The following is a 20,406-nucleotide window of genomic DNA, read 5'->3' as shown; positions in this document are numbered from 1 at the left end:
AAACCATTAAGCTGGACGCTTGAATCGCTTTGAAATCAAATAGACATCTGACACGGTAATTTTTTCCTTCGTGTTTTGACGTGGTGGGTACAAGTGGTAAATTCAATCAGTGACGTGAACACAAAAAGACAGTGTAACGGTCCAGTCATTAATTCATACCTGTATTATTTGTGAAGTAACCACCCTGTCTTCACCGTATATCACCCAGTTTGACCGCATACATCTTAAGAAAACAATTAAAATGTTAAATCACAAATCTCTGATTAAACTATCTGAAATGTGACCCTTAATAAATGTGAAGCCTTAATCTCTGCAATCGACCAGCATAGCTGGGATATTTTGTGACAATTTAGTTATAGAATACATGATGATAAACCTTGTTCTTTGGCGATACAACTTAAGTAAAGTTGGCAAGATATTGGCAGATTCGGACTTTCGCGATCAATACCTCTCAGACAAAACGTCGTCGAAACACCAAAGTCGCCTTTATACCTCCTTCATAACACGGACTACCAGCTACAATGTCAAAAAAAGACATTTGTAAAATATTTTAACCGTTTCTTTCGGTGAAAAGACGCAATTGATCTCTATGAGCAGCAGAGGCTGGGCGAGCGCGCAAGAGACCGTCTGCAAATTACTAGATGAGGAGGGGGAAAAACAATAACGCCACAATTTGTAATTATGAATTAAACGAAAACATCAAAGACATTAACATAATCATATTGGGACAGTGCTTTTGGATAAAAAAAAAAGCGTTTGTTTAATTTTGGACATTTGTTTAATTTTAGTTATCTGTAGCTCCAATATTGTTTAATATAAGGAGTCCAAAATCACTGGGCACATTCATGACATTTTCATGATCACACTACAACACTCGTTTTTTAAATAAATTATTTTGATAAATTTGGGGGATTTATTTTAAATGCTTGTTAATCATATACCCTCAAATGAATCAGTGGCTTCCCTTTTTGAGTTGGGGTAAACACTCCTAAATCACTACAACCATCAATGAAGTACTCCCAATTATCCAACAACCGCTGGTTTTCTAATAAATTCCTTTGCCTACTTTTAAGAATTTTTTAAAATGCATATTGACCATAATTTACCAATATATTGATCAATAGCTCTGCTGTTGGTTGAGTTAGAGACTCCAAAATCACCACACACATCAGTGACATCCCTCCCCTTATGCTACATCCTCTGGTTTTCAAATAAATCCCTCTGCCTAATTTTAAGGACTTTTTTATGGTTATTGATCAATATTTACCCATATATTGATCAATAGCTCTGCTGTTGATTGGGTTAGGGACTCCAAAATGACCACACACATCAGTGGCATCCCTCCCCTTATGCTACATCCTCTGGATTTCAAATAAATCCCTTTGCTTAATTTTAAGGAATATTTTATCATTATTGATCAATATTTACCCATACATTGATCAATAGCTCTGCTGTTGGTTGGGTTAGAGACTCCAAAATCACCACACACATCGGTGATATCCCTCCCCTTATGCTACATCCTCTGGTTTTCAAAAAAAATCCCTCTGCCTTATTTTAAGGAATATTTTATCATTATTGATCAATATTTACCCATATATTGATCAATAACTCGGCTGTTGATTGATTTAGGGACTCCAAAATCACCAAACACATCAGTGACATCCCTCCCCTTATGCTACATCCTCTGGATTTCAAATAAATCCCTTTGCTTAATTTTAAGGAAATTTTTTTCATTATTGATCAATTTTTACCCATATATTGATCAATAGCTCTGCTGTTGGTTGGGTTAGAGACTCCAAAATCACCACACACATCAGTGACATCCCTCCCCTTATGCTACATCCTCTGGTTTTCAAAAAAAAAATCCCTCTGCCTAATTTTAAGTTTTTTTTTATGATTATTGATCAATAATTACCCATATATTGATCAATAGCTCTGCTGTTGATTGGGTTAGGGATTCCAAAATCACCAAACACATTAGTGGCATCCTTACCCTTAGGCTACAATTTCTGGTTTTCAAAAAAAATCCCTCTGCCTAATTTTAAGGTTTTTTTTATGATTATTGATCAATAATTACCCATATATTGATCAATAGCTCTGCTGTTGATTGGGTTAGGGATTCCAAAATCACCAAACACATTAGTGGCATCCTTACCCTTAGGCTACAATTCCTGGTTTTCAAAAAAAATCCCTCTGCCTAATTTTAAGGTTTTTTTTATGATTATTGATCAATAATTACCCATATATTGATCAATAGCTCTGCTGTTGATTGGGTTAGGGAATCCAAAATCACCAAACACATTAGTGGCATCCTTACCCTTAGGCTACAATTTCTGGTTTTCAAATAAATCCCTCTGCCTAATTTTAAGGATTTTTTTATGATTACTGATCAATATTTACACATATATTGATCAATAGCTCTGAGTTTGGTTGGGTTAAAGACTCCAAAGTCACCCCAAACATCAGTGACATCCCTCCCCTTATGCTACATCCTCTGGTTTTCAAATTAATCCCTCTGCCTAATTTTAAGGATTTTATTTATGATTATTGATCAATATTTAACCATATATTGATCAATAGCTCTGCTTTTGGTTGGGTTAGGGACTCCAAAATCACCACACACATCAGTGGCATCTTTACCCTTAGGCTACATTCTCTGGTTTTCAAATAAATCCCTTTGCCTAATTTTAAGGAATATTTTGTCATTATTGATCAATATTTACCCATATATTGATCAATAGCTCTGCTGTTGATTGGGTTAGGGACTCCAAACTCACCAAACACATCAGTGACATCCCTCCCCTTATGCTACATCCTCTGGATTTCAAAAAAATCCCTCTGCCTAATTTTAAGGATTTTTTTATGATTATTGATCAATATTTACCCATATATTGATCAATAGCTCTGCTGTTGGTTGGGTTAGAGACTCCAAAATCACCACACACATCAGTGGCATCCCTAGCCTTAGGCCACATTCTCTGGTTTTCAAATAGATCCCGCTGCCTAATTTTAAGGATTTTTTTATGATTACTGATCAATATTTACACATATATTGATCAATAGCTCTGAGTTTGGTTGGGTTAAAGACTCCAAAGTCACCCCACACATCAGTGACATCCCTCCCCTTATGCTACATTCTTTGGTTTTCAAATAAATCCCTTTTCCAAATGTTTAGGATTTTTTTTGTTTATTGATCAATATTTATCAATATATTGATCAATAGCTCTGCTGTTGATTGGGTTAGGGACTCCAAAATCACCACACACATCAGTGACATCACTCCCCTTATGCTACATTCTCTGGTTTTCAAATAATTTCCTCTGCCTAATTTTAAGGAATATTTTATCATTATTGATCAATATTTACCCATATATTGATCAATAGCTCTAAGTTTGGTTGGGTTAGGGATCAATAATCATGAAAAAATCCTTAAAATTAGGCAGAGGGATTTTTTTGAAAACCAGGAAATGTAGCATAAGGGGAGCGGTGTCACCGATGTGCTTGGTGATTTTGGAGTCCCTAACCCAACCAACAGCAAAGCTATTGATCAATATATGTGTAAATATTGCTCAATAATAATAAAAAAAAAAATCCTTAAAAATAGGCAGAGGGATTTATTTGAAAACCAAAGAATGTAGCATAAAAGGAGGAATGTCACTGATGTGTTTGGGGAATTTGGAGTCTCTAACTCAACCAACAGCAGAGCTATTGATCAATATATGGGTAATTATTGATCAATTATCATAAAAAAATTCATAAAAATAGGCAGAGGGACTTATTTCAAAAAGAGGAAATGTAGCCTAAGGGTAAGGATGCCACTGATGTATGTGGTGATTTTGGAGTCCCTAACCCTACCAACAGCAGAGCTATTGATCAATATATGGGTAATTATTGATCAATAATCATAAAAAAATCCTTAAAATTAGGCAGAGGGATTTATTTGAAATCCAGAGGATGTAGCATAAGGGGAGGGATATCACTGATGTGTGTGGTGACTTTGGAGTCTTTAACCCAATCAAACTCAGAGCTATTGATCAATATATTGGTAAATATTGATCAGTAATCATAAAAAAAATCCTTAAAATTTGGCAGAGGAATTTATTTGAAAACCAGCGAATGTAGCATAGGGGGAGGGATGTCACAAATGTGTTTGGTAAGTTTGGAGTCCCTAACCCAATCAACAGCAGAGCTATTGATCAATACATGGGTAAATATTGATCAAATACCATAAAAAATTCCTTAAAATTATGCAGAGGGATTTTTTTGAAAACCAGAGAATGTAGCCTAAGGGTAAGGATGTAACTGATGTGTGTGGTGATTTTGGAGTCTCTAACCCAACCAACAGCGGAGCTATTGATCAATACATGTGTACATTTTAATCAATAATCACAAAACAATCCTTAAAATTAGGCAGAGGGATTTATTTGAAAACCAGAGGATGTAGCATAAGGGGAGGGATGTCACTGATGTGTGTGGTGATTTTGGACTCTCCAACTCAACCAACAGCAGAGCTATTGATCAATATATTGGTCAATATGCATTTAAAAAAATTCTTAAAAGTAGGCAAAGGAATTTATTAGAAAACCAGCAGTTTTCTAATCAGCAGTTTTAAATCAAAACAATTTATTTAAAAAAACGAGTTTTGTAGTGTGATCATGAAAATGTCATGAATGTGCCCAGTGATTTTGGACTCCTTATATTAAACAATATTGGAGCTATAGATGAATATTCAGTTTATTAATGATTTTATGTACAAACATTGTCCAAAATTAAACAAACGCTTTTTTTTTTTATCCAAAAGCACTGTCCCAATATGATTATGTTAATGTCTTTGATGTGTTCGTTGAATTCATAATTACAAATTGTGGCGTTATTGTCCCCCCCCCCCCCCCCCCCCTCCTCATCTAGTAATTTGCAGACGGTCCCTTGCGCGCTCGCCCAGCCTCTGCTGCTCATAGAGATCAATTGCGTCTTCTCACCGAAAGAAACGGTTTAAATATTTTACAAATGTCTTTTTTGACATTGTAGCTGGTAGTCCGTGTTATGAAGGAGGTATAAAGGCGACTATGGTGTTTCGACGACGTTTTGTCTGAGAGGTATTGATCGCGAAAGTCCGAATCTGCCAATATTTTACCAACTTTACTTAAGTGGCGATACACATAATTTTGCGAAGCGATAATACAAACCTATAGGCATTTGTGTCATTCGTAAACATTGTTTACAGTCTTTCCTTGAAGTTGAGTCATTTGCTTGCATTTCATGAGTATTTCAAGAGTTCAGTAAAATGTACTACAATATAATTTTCCCCCTATAAAACAAGCAATGTGATAGGATCATAGTGAAAACTGTGAGAAATAGGAATGTGCTTATAAGCAAATGAGGAGCGTTAAAAGAATTATGTTTTATTCGTTTAAAAAAAGTTTTTTTCAAAGTAGCTTGAGCGAGGTTCTGTTTTTAGTGAGTAGCCTAGCTCTTAGTTTAGAAAAAAAATCCTTTCACAGGGCACATATGATGCTAAGGGTGGGAAGAAAAGTGAGAGCCAGTGCCAATAAATCAGGGAGATTAACTTTTTGCGTTGTGAATATTGTAGTGGATCTTCTTGAAAACTGCATAAGTTGGGCGTGTGATCGTTTAGCCACATTTCAAGCAAAGCACAGATCAATTCCTCATGATGCAAATGTATAGCTAGCTATTTAAAAGTTGTTGTGTGTTCTGTTCACAATTTTGTTTTTGTAACATAGGAATCAAGTGCAATTATTCAAAATAGAACAAATTGAAGTTGAAATCCTGTGTATTTGTTGTCTTTAATTGGGTTTTTTTCTTTGACATTTTCAGGTAAACTCCCTCTATTAACCAGCCTCTTACTCATATTTGGACCTCATTCCCAATTGCCGCTGATGTCATCATCATCAGGGAAGTCCTGTCCTGAGTCTGAACTTTCAAAAGCACTGGACTCCCTGTCCATGTCCTCCCTTTTATCAGGGGAGTTAGGCGAGGATCGGTTTGAAGGAGGTCAAGATGAAGATGGTCTTCGAGACCTTGAAGTGAACCCGTATGATGGGCTGCCTTTTTCTTCTCGCTACTACAACCTGCTGCAAGAGAGGCAACGACTTGCTATATGGACGTTAAAGCAAAATCTACTGGAGCACCTGGAGAGTCACAAAATGGTGCTGCTTAGTGCACCCAGTGGAGTAGGAAAGAGTACACAGGTAAACAGATCAACACTCTGAATGACACTGAAACGGTCCCACAAGGAGTTATTCAATTTACACTTTGAGGACATATGTTAAATTGAGTAGCAATTGGGGATTCTGTTCATTGCTCAGTGCTCATGAAGTGATTTTGTCTCTCTCCACTACGTAGATGTGACCTGCTTTGGCCAAAGTGTCCACATGTCAGCAATTACTTTTGCGTAGGATGCAAAAATGGTCTACAATATCAGTTTTTAGATTTCTTCAAAAATACCCCAATTGTTAAGGTCTGTATTATCACTTTCCAAGGACCCAAAAGGTTAGGATTGTAGTCAAAGTAAATGAAATCTAAAGCCTAAACATGTCACAGAGAATTATAAATGATTAAATAGTAAATGCACATAGCAACTAATAAGTAAAACATCCCATACTGTGATCCTCCCCAGCACGAAATTGAACAAAGGCTGGCGTACCGTTCGTATCACTGCTTTGTTTAGTATGTTTGTAATCCAACCACATCCGAACCATGTATCCTCATAAAATATAGTTAACCATCATATCTATAATCTCTTCCTTTAGTTACTTTACGTCACAGGGGCATTAGACGCATCTTTGTTTACATGAGAACAGAAACTTAAGAAAACTGATAGTATAGCTACGCATATAGTAAGGCAGGACTTAGTGGAAAAGTTTTGCAATGCCTTGTATGCAACGATGTTCTATAATTATGTAATCCAAATAATGTAATGAAATATTTTGATCACTTTTTTGTCATAATTTCAAGCTACATTTTGTAATGATGAGACCGCCAACGTCAATGATTTAGTAGAGTGAAAAGTCCTCTTTATGCTGTAATAACTGAGATGAAAATAAAATTTAACACTAGTAACATGGAATATAAAAAGGTTAGAATGATTGGTCCGTCCTTCACCCCATTATGCATGCAGGATGCAGCGCGTGATCACATGTAGATACTTGACATTGTACTCTATGTATAAATATACATGCATGTGCGTATGTGCGTGTGTGAGTGGCAGTCAGTGACTTTCACACGTACGCCTTCTGTGATGTCAGACTCGAATAAATAGCCCCCATGCGCACACTTACGCATTACTGGACTACACAGGCTATTTTCCGGAGCTTTTAAACGTCAATAAACCCGCATCAGCCATTAAAGCTTGTCATTATACACGATGCTGTCAAAACTTTAAAAAAATTAATCATAAATTAAAATAAATATCCACAAAATTGTATTAAGTCCAAATTACAAATCAGAGTTTAATATAAGAACAACATCATTTTATTTCTTTACTATTAATTGAATATGAACGAAATAAAATAACACAAACATATTAAAAATGAACAATAAATAAAGAAAAGGCTTGCACTAAAAAAAAAAAAAAAAAAAAAAAAAAACGGCGGTCACAGTTAATCAGTTTTTTTAATATCTCCCGATTTTCTTGATTTTTAAAAGCACCGTAGCGCATTGAGGAGCTCTGTTGACTTCGAACTGAGATGTACAATACTGTATATCCACTCGGGTGTCCCAAGAAGTTTTTAAAAGCACCTTAGCGCATGCGTCCAGCCGTGCTTTGGTGTCTCGTTGCTGCCTTAGTCAAACAATTAAAGTTTGCAAATCCAGTATCGCTCCAAACACCAAATAGATCCTTTGCTAGCAAAAGGCATTCCCAGCAAACTCTTTGCCAGGGTTAGCTCACGCTTATGGTAGCCAGAAAAATGGCCAAGTTGGGACAGATTAGCTAATAGCTATGCTCAGCCAAAGCCAACACCTCGTAGCTTGGTTTTTGAACATTGCACTGCCTTCATGCAGTGAGCATCTACTCACGTCACAGTCAACGTGAGGCCTCTAGATGGCGATCTTATGACTCGATTTGCTGTTACAGCATTCTATTAAGTATACGGGCCGCTCACATAGCCATCTGTGCTCACCCAGAAGCCCGCAACTGTTGAAGCGAATGCCCTTGCGCCTCCGGTAGCAGGCGGATTACATACAGCCTGACGACACAAGTTAGTTGAATTCTAATTGGCTAGAAACTCCAACTTAAAACTACAACACTACAAGGGGCGTAACCAAATGGATACAATATGACTCAAAAAGAACAGAATATGGAGAATAATTTTATAAATGAAAAAAAATTCATTTTTACTAAATATATGCATATTAATGTAAAATGAAATTGACTTTCATTATAGTTATTGTAATTATTACAGTTTACCATTGAACCATCAAAACATTTTCATTCTTTCGGATAAAATAAAATATCCATGGTAAAAGATCACTCTTTTGTATGAGATCACACCAAATAGCAAATAATAATGTGACAAAGAATCACTTTTCCCATTGATTGGCGTAATAAGACCTTTTTATACACGCACACACACACACAAGAGTAGAGAATGAGTCTGTATGGTTGTTATACCTTTTGTGTGCTGTTATTAAAAGACAACAGGTTTAGAGTGTTTTCTGCTTCTTGCCCTAAATCAATTGAATTCAAGCTCAACAGGTGACCCTGAATAGAATATAAATAAACTGATGTCTGTTTATATGTTTGATAAACTTATCTCAACATACTGTACAGTATCTGACCTCCACAAGGATCAACAAAAATGTGCTTATATCAGCTACATTATTTCCTTACTTTTATTTAACAAATGTACTTGTGAAGAGTTGACTGATGAATATTTGAATTTAGTTTGAGTAAAAAAAAAAAGAGAGACACAGTGGGCTATTTATTTTATGTCTTTATTTTACCCTACATAATAGTAGGGCTCAGCACAGATTTTTTGATGCACATACCGATTTTTGGCAGAAAAAAAAATGCTGATTTCAGATCAGACATCCAAACTAAAAATCAGTTGTCAATTTGTGAATATGTTGTTTAAAAAAAGAAAAAAGAACACCTTCTTTTTTGGCTCTCAGAATATATTGTGTCATTAAAGTTTTGTCATACTCCTTGTAGTTTCTGTTTCCAGTATGTGAATCAGTGTCATATTGAATATTTTTAGTGTATGGTTTATATTTCACTATATTTGTTTTAACTTTTTTTTTTTTTTTTTTTTTTTAAACAAACAGTGTCTTAAGATTTTTTTTGCAAAATGGTGACATCCAAGTAATTTCTTTCCTTACGTTACTTGTAAAAATTACAATTTGGTTTGAATGAGTGGTCCAGAGAATTAATTACCTTGTCAACAAATTATTTATTTGGGCGCCACTTTAATTGGCCAGGCCCTAATCAACAAGATGTAAGAAATTAGATGGTAAATATTTGCTCTTGTGTATAGAATATTCACTATCTGGTATTGGATTAACTGCTTCCTCTTTTTGAACTTTCTCTGTCTTATTCTTCTAGGTGCCACAGTGGTGTGTGGAATATGCTTTGTCCTATGAATTTTCTTTGGGCTTGGTGTGTTGTTCCCAGCCTTATTCAGTGGCAGCAGTAAGTCTGGCCCTTCGTGTTGCTGATGAGATGGACCTCAGTTTGGGTTTGGAAGTCGGCTATGGAGTGGCGCACGATGACAGTTGTACTCCAGATACCTTGCTCAGGTAAAGAAACATGGCAAAGTCTAAACGACATGTGTTGTGTCATACTTTATATTTTTGCATGAATACTATTCTAACAACTTAAAAGGAAGCATAATCAATTTGCTGTATCATTGATTGCAAGTGTGTGTTTTTTACTTTCTCTCAGTTCTGTTCAAGTCAGATTACTTTTTAAACATTTTATTCATCCTTAAAAAATATATTATTATTGTATTGTTAAAGAAACATAAAGAAACATACACATTGTATTCTACCACTATGCATGTTTACATAAAATGTCCATTAACAGTCAGTGCAAACGAAAGATAAAACATAGCGGTTGATTCACCCCCTTCGACTAATAGACATCTTGGCTCCTGATTTGCTTTTATTGGCACATGTTGTTTTTTGTAAAGAATAAGACTTCTACTTGAAACGTAGTTATTGTTACACTTAAAAATGCCATCAAACCATTAATAAGCCACCAGCTAGCAAAGATAGCAAACTGATATACCAGTGTTATTCATGTTTGCCCACATCTAAAGTATTTCCCGTATAATAGTTCTTCGGGAACCAAACTAGGTCACATTACTCTTGGATTTCATCCGTTTTGTGTGATGTCACATGATCCATGTTTTACTTACTGCCACACCTTGAGTGTTCTTTGTTCCCTGCACTTTTCAGTGTAAGGTGGCAGTAAATATGTTACAGCACTGTAATTTGATTCCTGTGTTGCCTTTGCTATACTCTTCAACTTTAGAAGTTTTAAAAAATGTGCATGTCAAGTGGTTAGCTTCTCCTGTATGTAATCTAGATATCAAGTATACTGTATGTCTTTTTGGGGGGTAATATTATTTATGATTGATTTATTGATAGTCCCACTTTGGGACATTTGTTATTGTCTGTTACACGGTGTAAGACCGCTATAGTTACCTGCTAGCATATTAGCATTGCATTCTTTTACATCAACTGTCACAGCACATGATAGATATATCGGGTTAGCTGATCTATAATAACTTGAGTTTTGGAAAAAGTGTGTGAATGTTTGAGCCGTGACGGATAAAATAATGGTAGCAACTTGGTAAATAGCTAGTTTTAGCTTATTTTAATAGCCTATGTGCATGACACCCAAGTTCAAGTTCGAGTTCAAGCGGTGCAGCACTGTTAAACTCTGCCAACCTGCTTGTTTGTTATTAGGTTCTCCAACTTGACCTTTTGCTTCTGTCTTAAGGTTTGTCAGTGACACCCTCCTGCTTGAGGAAATGATGTCAGATCCCTTGTTGCATCGATATGGCATTGTGATTTTGGATGAACTCCAGGAGCGCACAGTAGCAACAGATGTGTTACTTGGCCTGCTGTGCGACGTTTGCCGCCAGAGGTCAGATAACTTCAGAGTGGTTCTTCTGACCCACCCGAGTCTCGCTCCTCGGCTCATCTCCTTCCTGGGGCCCTCTATCCCTCACCTCTACATGGACAATGTCTGGTCTGAGACACCTATGAATAGCCAAGAAAGTGAAGACGTCATAGAAAATGGGAGAAACTCTGTACACCTGAACAGAATGGAGACTATGTATCGGGAAATTTCACCAGGGAATGACCCTGTGCTTACGGTCTGCCACACGGTTCTAGATCTTCACAAAAGAGGAGAGGAGGGGGATATCATGGTCTTTCTTGCTAGTGCACAGGTGCAAGTTTTACCTTTTACACTCGAACAAATCATGCATAGGTCTGTTGTAGCCGATGTAGTAGTAGTAAGTTGAACACTGGTCTTAAACCACAAACTATGTAGAATCTTTTAGCTGGTGATCGCAACTAGGCCCTATGTCTGCCCTGTCTGGAATGGATGTGTAAAGAACTGACTAATAATCTGGGGTATTTTTTTTATGTGTGTAGGAAATTGAGGAGTGTGCTACACAGCTTGAGGCAGGGTGTCTCTCTCTGAGTCCTCATCTTGGTTCACTCAAGGTCATCCCCCTCCACACAGGATTGGGTGGGCTAACTCAAAGAGTATACAACACAGATGTGATTACTCACAAGGAGAGTGACGGGCCAGAGGCAAAGAAGAGCACAACACTGTGGGTGGGAAATCAAGCGACTCAGAGAAAAGTGATCCTGACTAATAGCCTGGCTGAGGCTTCTTTCTCCCTACCGGCCATTCGCTATGTCATAGACACAGGCCTTCAACTCAAAACTGTAAGTTTGTTGTCATTAGAGACCAACAGCTATATAGGCCCTACTTTTGTAGACAGTTTCCAATGTACTTGCGCAAATTAATTTTTGTGCTGGGGAAAGTTTGGTTTACCATGTTTGGGACTGTCTGCCTCGCTGGGCATTCCAGTGGACCAGTAGAATTGTGAAAAATGGGAGCTATTTGTATACAAACAGAGCCACCTGCCAGTTGCAACTTTGATTTGATTTCATACAGAAGTCAATCAGTTTAGTGATTAAAGCTAATTCAAAGTTACTTTAGAAACAATGTCCAATGGTAATACTTTACCCATTGCTGATTTTGCACACCTTTCCCACATTTGTATTTCTTGTTTTCTGAATGTTATTCCGTAGGTTTATAATCCTCAGATAAGAGCAAACTCACAGATCCTGAAGACAATCAGCAAAACACAGGCGGATATGCGAACTCAAAGAGTGAATAGCAATCTTCCTGGTAAGACGGTGTAAAATGTGTAACACCATTGATGAGCTTTCTTTGTGAAAATCCCTGTTTCATGAATTAAGCTACTGCATGAATTATAATAATTACTACCATAACAGTTTTCTACATGTTTGATCATTTGTTTCCCTCTAGGGCTGTGTTTGCGCCTGTACCCCCAGTCTACTTATGATAATGGCATGGGCGAAGCTCACTGTCCTAGAGTAATGGAAGAAAATCTCAGCCACTTAGTTTTGTTGCTGAAGAGACTGGATATTGCTGACATGGGTCAATGCAAATTCCTAGACAGACCAGGTACCTTTTGTGTATTTAAAAAAAAAAAAAGTTAATTTGACCCTTGTTTCCAAGGTAGAATTCTCTGGCAAATAATATACTGTGGACCCCCATGTTACAGTGTCCCTGGCTTACGTCTTTTTCATGTTGCGATGTGGAGTTTTTTCATCCCCTCTTTATGGTATTTTCCCGGTTTTGAGACAAAAACAACTGTCATGACCCTAGGGGCTTGGCTGTATTTGTGTTGTTTTGTGTCCATCTGCAGGCGTTTTTAGGTCATGCACTTGTTTTCTGTTGCCGTCCCTGCAACACGTCACTACAGTGCTGGTCTGCTATTGGTCGGCATCTCCTCAAGGAGATGCTGGTCTTCTATTGGTCGGCCTCACTGGTTATAAAATGGCGGAATGGTAAAGCTTTGTTCTATCGCGAGTGGTTACAAAACTGTATTTATAGTGCATTTTACTGCTTAATTCAAAGTTGAAAGGGTTAGCCATGGGTCCCAAGATTGCTAGTGATGATAAAGAGAGAAGTAAGAAGATGATTTATGTGGAAACAATGTTGGAGATAAAAAAAAAAACGAAGCTAGCCTAGCCTAGGCTACCCTTACTAGGGAATATGGACATAACAAGTACCACTCAAAGGTAAATAAATCCTTTCTATATTTTTTATTTATGATGTTTTCTGATCGTTTACATGGACATTATATATATGTAGCACTTACTATACTGTTTTGGTACCAATTTTTAATATGTATGTACAATTTTGATGTTTTTACCTGGGGTTCTAAACGCATTAGCTATTTAACATAGGTTTGGATTGCCCGCCATACGGTGAATTCGCGTTACAAGCCCAACCGCGGAACAGATTAATTTCATAACACGGGGGCCCATTGTACATAAAAAAAAAAAAACTAGGTTTAGTCTGTATCTTGTGTCACATTTATTTTATGTTGAAGGCGACATTTGTCATCAATCACATCCTTTGGTCAAAGAGCTTTTCGTAGACCTGTTTTGGAGGCTGGCTGCATTTGCCAGCCACTCCCACTAAATGTGTTTTTTTTTTTTTTTTTTTTTTTTTTCCTCGAAGCAAGAACATGACACCTGGATGTTAGGAGTGCTATCTAAACTATGGCAATACTTGATGATGCTGTTCGGCATTTTTAGAGCAATACGGATCAAGAAATAGCTTATTAATCACATGAACAACAAAATAACAGCACACAAAAAATAACAATTGCACTATTTTGATTCTTTTCGAGAAGATGGCTGGGATAGGCACCAGCAAGCCAGCAGCACTATTGAGGATAAGCGACTATAGAAAATGGAAAGATGGATGTTTTTTCTTTTTTTTAATTATATTTACTGTTCATATAATAAATATGCACCAATGGGAGCAGCACTCAACATTTCATTGTATACTTGTGTAGAATGAAAATAAGGGCTTTCTATTATAAAAATGAACAGTGCCATGTAACAGCATACACTCACAATGATGATGGGACTGGCCAAGATGGGGATGTGGTATCTTATAATGAGATGCTATTAATTTTTGCACTATTAATGTTGATACACACTGCCTAATTGAATGTAGGACAATGACTGTTCAATGGTGGGCTTCTATAAGCTGCATATACAGAGTTGTACACCACTGCCATGCAATTACCTTATTTTTGTTTTCATGTATTGAAATCAATTTTGTCTCCTCTATCTTTGTCTATATTTCAATCCCTCTCTCCCAGCCCCAGAGGCTTTAATGCAGGCCTTGGAGGACTTAGACTACCTGGCAGCACTCGATGATGATGGTAACCTATCAGAAGTGGGCATCATAATGTCCGAACTGCCGCTGGAGCCACATCTGGCTAAAGCACTGATCGCCGCATGCGAGTATGACTGTGTTGATGAACTGCTCACAATTGCGGCAATGCTTACAGGTATTTAACAAATGTTAAAAATTTACAAAAAAAAAAAAAATCTAGCATCACTCAGGGTCATTCAAATCTACAAATGAGCTGCATTTGCAAATGAGACGTCTAATCTTTGTCTTCTGTCAGCTCCTTCTTGCTTCTTGAGACCAGAACCTAGCAGAGAGGAGGCAGCTGTTGCTCAATGGCGACCTCTAATGCACAATGAAGGAGATCACATGTCTCTCATTAACATTTACAATGCCTACATGGAACGTAAGTTCACATGGACTCATTTTTTATTCAAGGAGACTGCGTAAATAGCAATGTTTGTTTTGTCATGATTGTGCCATGTCATATACCATATTTTCCAGACTATAAGGCGCACTGGTATATAAGGCGCAGCCGCAAAATCTAAGCAAAAAAAATATTTTTGTCACAGATAAGTCGCCGGTAGTAACATCATATTTTTACACAAAAAGATGGTATGTGAAGTTTATAATTTTTTTTTTGTGTGTGTTTGTCTGCCAACAGCAACATCCTCTCTAACAGACTGAACATGCCTATATGTTTAGTCCCTACATATTTACAGAAGATGTCTGGATGGATATCTGTTAGTTAAATGGCAGTTCGAAATCGAAATCAATACTTCAATTGCATCTTTTTTTGTCTCCCTTTGTTTGATAGTTTATTTTAGTGAACATAATGACACATTCTACATGATTCATATACAGTCATAAATACATAAATAAAATCACATACTGTGTACTGTATATTAAACTTACCCAACATTTTATAAATTCTTTTATCAAATTTAGACATATTTTTTTAATAATATATTGTTTTAACTCTTTGAGCACAGCCATTGATTCACATCTTTTTAGTTCTATTTCATTGTTATTCCATAAATGGACACCTTTAACATATACACACATTTGGTTCCTAGTGGCTGGCAAAAAAAACAAAACAAAACAAAAAAACAAATCCACAGATAAGCCGCGCTGGACTATAAGCCACAGGCCTCAAAACATGAGGAAAAGTTGTGGCTTATAGTCCGAAAAATACGGTAATATAAATTTGTATATGTAGAAGAAAATTCTGATAATATACAGCAGTGTATTGGTAAGCAAGGGCCTTGAGTTTAGTCAGCCAATGCATTATACTGTGTGTGCTAATTGCAGATAATCAGGATGAGGCATGGTGCACGGCACACTTCCTGAACCACATGGCCTTATGCCTGGCTGTGGTGATCAGGGCTGAGCTGCTCGACGTCATGCAGCGAATTGAGCTTCCTGTGTCACACCCTGCTTTTGGATGCCAAGACAACAGCACTAATATTAAGAGGGCCCTCATCTCAGGCCTCTTCCTTAAAGTAAGATCCTGCCTTACTACATTGATTGAGACATTCAAACCATAAACCTCAACACTATGGTGTCACTTCTGGATTGGTTTCAAACAGTCATTCAGTAATACATTAGGATAAAATAACATCATGCCTACAACGGTTTTGAAATGTGTCATGGATCCAAGAGCAACTACAGCAAGCAAAAGGTTTCCACTGTTTATCACGAAAACAAAGCAGGACTACAAGTTATATTCTGAGAAAGGCTTCACAAAAGGAACTCAATTTATATACTAAACAAAATAAAGGGCTTAATGAGAAATTGTAACATGCAATCCTAAATGACATTGAATATCAAGGATAACCGACATAAAATCCTTAATGACACTCTGTGATGCAAAAGGTGACATGCGCATATGCAACACTTAGTTTTACAAACGAGGACATGCGCGTAAACAAATGGTGACTTGTGTGCTTCAAATTGTGACATAGTTTTACAAACGGTGACATGCACACAATGGTTTTGGGTATGCTAATGCAAATCAAAGTGACACGTAGCACATCTGCGTAGCGAGGAGGCGGTGTTTTTATCTGATGCTAGGTTAAGAAAATCCGAACCTGCTGTTCTACAATGTTTGTTATAGAAGCAACAATTATTTGATGGAAGATTAGTCGATGACCAAACTAATACTGTAGATCATTATTTCTAATATATTAGACAACTTAGACAATTTGAAGACTTTAAGTCAGGGGTTTCAGACGGGTTTAAGGTTGCAGGCCGCATGAAAAATAATCTATTCCTAAGTGGGCCGGATCAATTAAATCACGAGCTATATTCATAGAACTTGAAAACAACAACTTTAAGTTTATTATTCTTATTTTAATACTGTCCAAAATAAAACAAATACAACATCACCATATTCATACAATATTAACATTAAGCCTAATCATAAAACATTTCAAGTTTTCTTTTTTTTTTTTTTCTTTTTTTTAAATTGAGCTGATTTTGTAAAAATCAGCTCACGGCCCATTTGTGGGCTACAACTGGCCCACGGGCTGTATGTTTGGCACCAATGCTTTAAATTGTTCAAAGCTGAGCATTTAAGCCTCGGCTGAAAATATGTTTCCGATTTATTTCGTTTCGTATGAAAGCCGACAATCAAAATGCTGAATCAAAATGAGACATTTGTTAACATGCTTTTGCTTTGGAAAAAAGTGAACATTTTGCATGTTTTCTGCCATGTTTACAGACTAAATCAGCAACCAACTCTTAAAAATAGATAACGATAATTTCAAAAAAAGTTAGTTTTTTAAATAGAGGTATAGTATTAAAACTTGATTTTGAACATCTGATTTATCTTAATCCACAGATTATTCAATTACTAAAATACTTATTAGTTGCTGCCCGAGCCTGTACCTTCTCAGATCCCCTTACGATCTGGTTGCACCCCCCCATTCGCTCCTGATTTTATTCATTTGGGTTGGCCCTGATTACAAAACCATTGCTTCCCTTAAGGGTTGCACACTTTTAGTAACTAATGTGGGTCTTACTACAGAAATGTTGCTGCAAGTTTAAGAACACAAGCAAACCTTAAGCTTTCTAACCTTATTATGTTCACTTGTTTTTGTCCCCCCCCAAAAACCTCTACTATATATACACACAGCACATTATTTATTTCCTTGAATTGAAGCAAAATGAGCGTTGTTTCCCTCCTCAGGTGGCTCATGATGTGGATGGTTCGGGTAACTACCTGCTGCTAACTCACCGCCACGTGGCTCACCTGCATCCACTTTCTTCATACCTGTGTCGTCAGCCCTGTCCCGCCCACCCGCCATGGGTTCTTTACCACGAATTTACCATCTCCTGTGACAACTGCATACGAATTATATCTGAGGTCCACCCACAGATGTGAGTCAAATAAAGACTGTACTTCCTATTTGATCATTAGTAAATGGTTGAAATAACCAGAGGTGGGCACTTTGTAAGCACTGACACTGTCCGTCAGCCGGTTGCCGACTAAAAATAAAGTTTAGAATTAAGTGTTAATTTGTGTTATTTTGCTTTTCAAATATGTTTTTCATAAATTAATTGCTTGCTGGGATGTGTTTCCACTGCAAGGCGATCACTCCTGCAATCTTACACATTTGCATTCTTCTCTGATTGGCTCTTGGCCAGGAAATGCAAGATAGAAGTTTTTGATTCCCTAATTAAAGACTTTTCTTTGTTTTTTTGTTTTTTTTACTCAATTCAACCTCAGCAATACTTTGATAAAATGTAAAAAGAGCAAATGTAGACAAATTTGAAAAGTTTTGAAAACGGTCTTCAATAATTTTTGACTAATCAGTTAAAAATGAGAACCGACATCCTCCATTTGAGTCTCATATAAAGCATGATAATGCCATCTAGACATGATTGCTAATTGCACTCTTGTCCCACCTGCATTCCCTCAAATGCGGGTTGATAAGCATGATGGTGTATTATAGCTAGGGTTAAACCCCTTGGATGGCTTTGTTTTCGTGTTACACTTATTTTACTGTGTTGTGTTTCAATTGCAGTGTAACTCTAGAACCATAGACATGGTGTTAATTTTAAGTGTAAGTAAAAAAACTGAAAAAAAAAAAGTATGTGTGCAAACAGAAGTAGACCAGCGCCTGACAAATGACAGACCAGAAAAAAAAAAAAAAAAGTTATATGTTGCCCTCTGGTAGTGGCGGAAGGTTTTTTCAAAATTACACTGACGGACTGACGATTACAATTTCACCTGGCTATAAAAAAAATGTCGGACCAATGATGACCTGAAGGAGGCTGGGCTCTGACGAATGTCGGACCAGGAAAAAATTGTGAATTGCCAACCTCTGGAAATAATTTAAACACAAATAAGTTTACTTAGTTTAGATTAAATGTAAGGACTTTTTTTTTTCTTCAGGCTTGTGGAGCTAACTCCTCAGTACTTCCTTGGCAACCTGCCCTCTAGTGATGGCAAGGATCTGCTCATCAAGCTGAGGCAGAATACAGAGCCTTACTCTGACCCAGCCAATGGCACATCAAATGCTTGCAGCATGACCCACAGAGACACAGACAATGATGGAACAGGAGATGCTCAAAATCGGTCTGCTACCGAGCTCTGTGTTGTCCAATGAACATCTCATCAGTGCATCAGTGATTGATTGATAAGATATCTTAAACTAGAATTCTATCATTTACTGTTAATGGGAAACACTAACATGTTTTATTTATGAGTAAGTTCTCTAATAATTTGGGCAAAATGCACAACTCATTCTCTTTGTTCTTATTGCTGTACTCTTAACTTATTTATAGATTTCTGTCAAATTGGAAGGCATTTCACTTTTCATGTGGATCGGGGATTTTTTTTTTTCGCATTCATTCTTCAAAGTATTTTCCGCAACTTTGGGGAATTACAAAATGACAAGAGGATCAAATTTAAAATTTTCCAAAATCCTGGGAATGGTATTTTTTTTAAAATAAGAAAATAAGTAAATCATCCTAAATTGGGTCCTGTAGTGGGATATTGCGAAGGGATCTAATTAGGAATTATTTTTTAACATATTTTAGACATTTAACAATACCTAGGGCATGGTTGTCAAACTCATTTTTATCATGGGCCACATTATAGTCATAGTTTCTGTTAGTCCCCCCCCCCCCCCCCCCCCCCCCCCCCCCAAATTTTTAAAAATTGAAGACAACTTGCAAGTTTGATGTTTTAGCCAGAAACTTGAAGTCAAATCAACATTTCGTGGGCCAAATAAAAATGATATTAGTAAAAGAGTGTATGTACAGTACAAGAACACAATTTTGGAAAACATGTTAAAATGCACTTTGGAAGACCATCATACATTAAGTATGGGTGAAGATCATGTTTTTTTTTTAACTTTTATCCAAAAGCCTTTATACTCAATTGGTACAGTATGTTTGGAAGCTTTATCATTCATATTGTTTCCTCTGATATTAACTGATTCAATGCCAGGGATGTATTTTCACATTATTTTTTAAGACTCCAGACATTCAATCCTAGATACTTAAGTATCAATTTAATACTTGAGTATCTAGAAATGAATGTTTTTGAGAGTCCAGACATTAAATCCCAGATACTTAAGTATTGATTTAATACTGAAGTATCTGGGACTTAATGTCTTGGCTGTTAAAAAATGTGAAAATACACCTCTGGCATTGAATGAGTTAAAAAATACCAGAAATTTGGGGGCCAATGTTTTACACCCGTATGGAAAAAAGAAATGCTTTTCAAAGGTGATTTGTGGGAGGCATATTTTTCATGGGTACATGTAATTCACCGAATTTTACTGTAATGTCTGAACTGTCATTTCTCAGAAAATGCAATCCAGTTTTGCAAAGATGCATACAGAGAAAATTAAAAAAAAAATTTGATACTTTGAATATTGTTTGTAAAGTTGTTGGGAATCCGACCTTCTTGTGTCTGGCACCTTGGAAATAATGAAAACTCTCTGAACAAA

At 36.7% G+C, this 20,406-nt stretch overlaps 1 protein-coding gene and 1 long non-coding RNA gene across 3 annotated transcripts in view; one reads left to right on the top strand and one right to left on the bottom strand.

Moving 5' to 3' along the window:
- Positions 1 to 586, bottom strand: part of LOC148411325 (uncharacterized) — a 14,550-nt gene extending 13,964 nt beyond the window's left edge. Inside the window, exons 1-2 of the long non-coding RNA XR_015867953.1 lie at positions 449 to 586; positions 160 to 223 (exon numbers count right to left, since the gene is read on the bottom strand). This is a non-coding gene — a long non-coding RNA (uncharacterized LOC148411325). The remainder of the gene's footprint in view (positions 1 to 159; positions 224 to 448) is intronic.
- dqx1 (DEAQ box RNA-dependent ATPase 1) overlaps positions 1 to 20,406 on the top strand; it is a 20,856-nt gene extending 450 nt beyond the window's left edge. The window contains exons 1-12 of one of the 2 annotated variants that reach the window (XM_088435057.1): positions 4,957 to 5,096; positions 5,836 to 6,209; positions 9,563 to 9,756; positions 10,964 to 11,417; positions 11,626 to 11,925; positions 12,295 to 12,394; positions 12,536 to 12,694; positions 14,412 to 14,603; positions 14,724 to 14,849; positions 15,755 to 15,945; positions 17,634 to 17,824; positions 18,843 to 20,406. In XM_088435057.1, the coding sequence (XP_088291183.1) occupies positions 5,898 to 6,209; positions 9,563 to 9,756; positions 10,964 to 11,417; positions 11,626 to 11,925; positions 12,295 to 12,394; positions 12,536 to 12,694; positions 14,412 to 14,603; positions 14,724 to 14,849; positions 15,755 to 15,945; positions 17,634 to 17,824; positions 18,843 to 19,056 (2,433 nt within the window). In that variant the 5' untranslated portion in view covers positions 4,957 to 5,096; positions 5,836 to 5,897 and the 3' untranslated portion in view covers positions 19,057 to 20,406. Of the gene's footprint in view, positions 1 to 4,956; positions 5,097 to 5,835; positions 6,210 to 9,562; positions 9,757 to 10,963; positions 11,418 to 11,625; positions 11,926 to 12,294; positions 12,395 to 12,535; positions 12,695 to 14,411; positions 14,604 to 14,723; positions 14,850 to 15,754; positions 15,946 to 17,633; positions 17,825 to 18,842 lie in introns of those variants that run through there. The other variant, XM_088435056.1, reaches the window with a different exon arrangement.

This window comes from Hippichthys cyanospilos, chromosome 15 (genome assembly GCF_059441005.1).
Source record: "Hippichthys cyanospilos isolate Australia breed blue-spotted pipefish chromosome 15, RoL_Hcya_1.0, whole genome shotgun sequence".
NCBI lineage: Eukaryota > Metazoa > Chordata > Actinopteri > Syngnathiformes > Syngnathidae > Hippichthys > Hippichthys cyanospilos.
The sequence above is the reverse complement of the archived record's forward strand: the minus strand, read 5'-3'. Positions and strand labels throughout refer to the sequence as shown.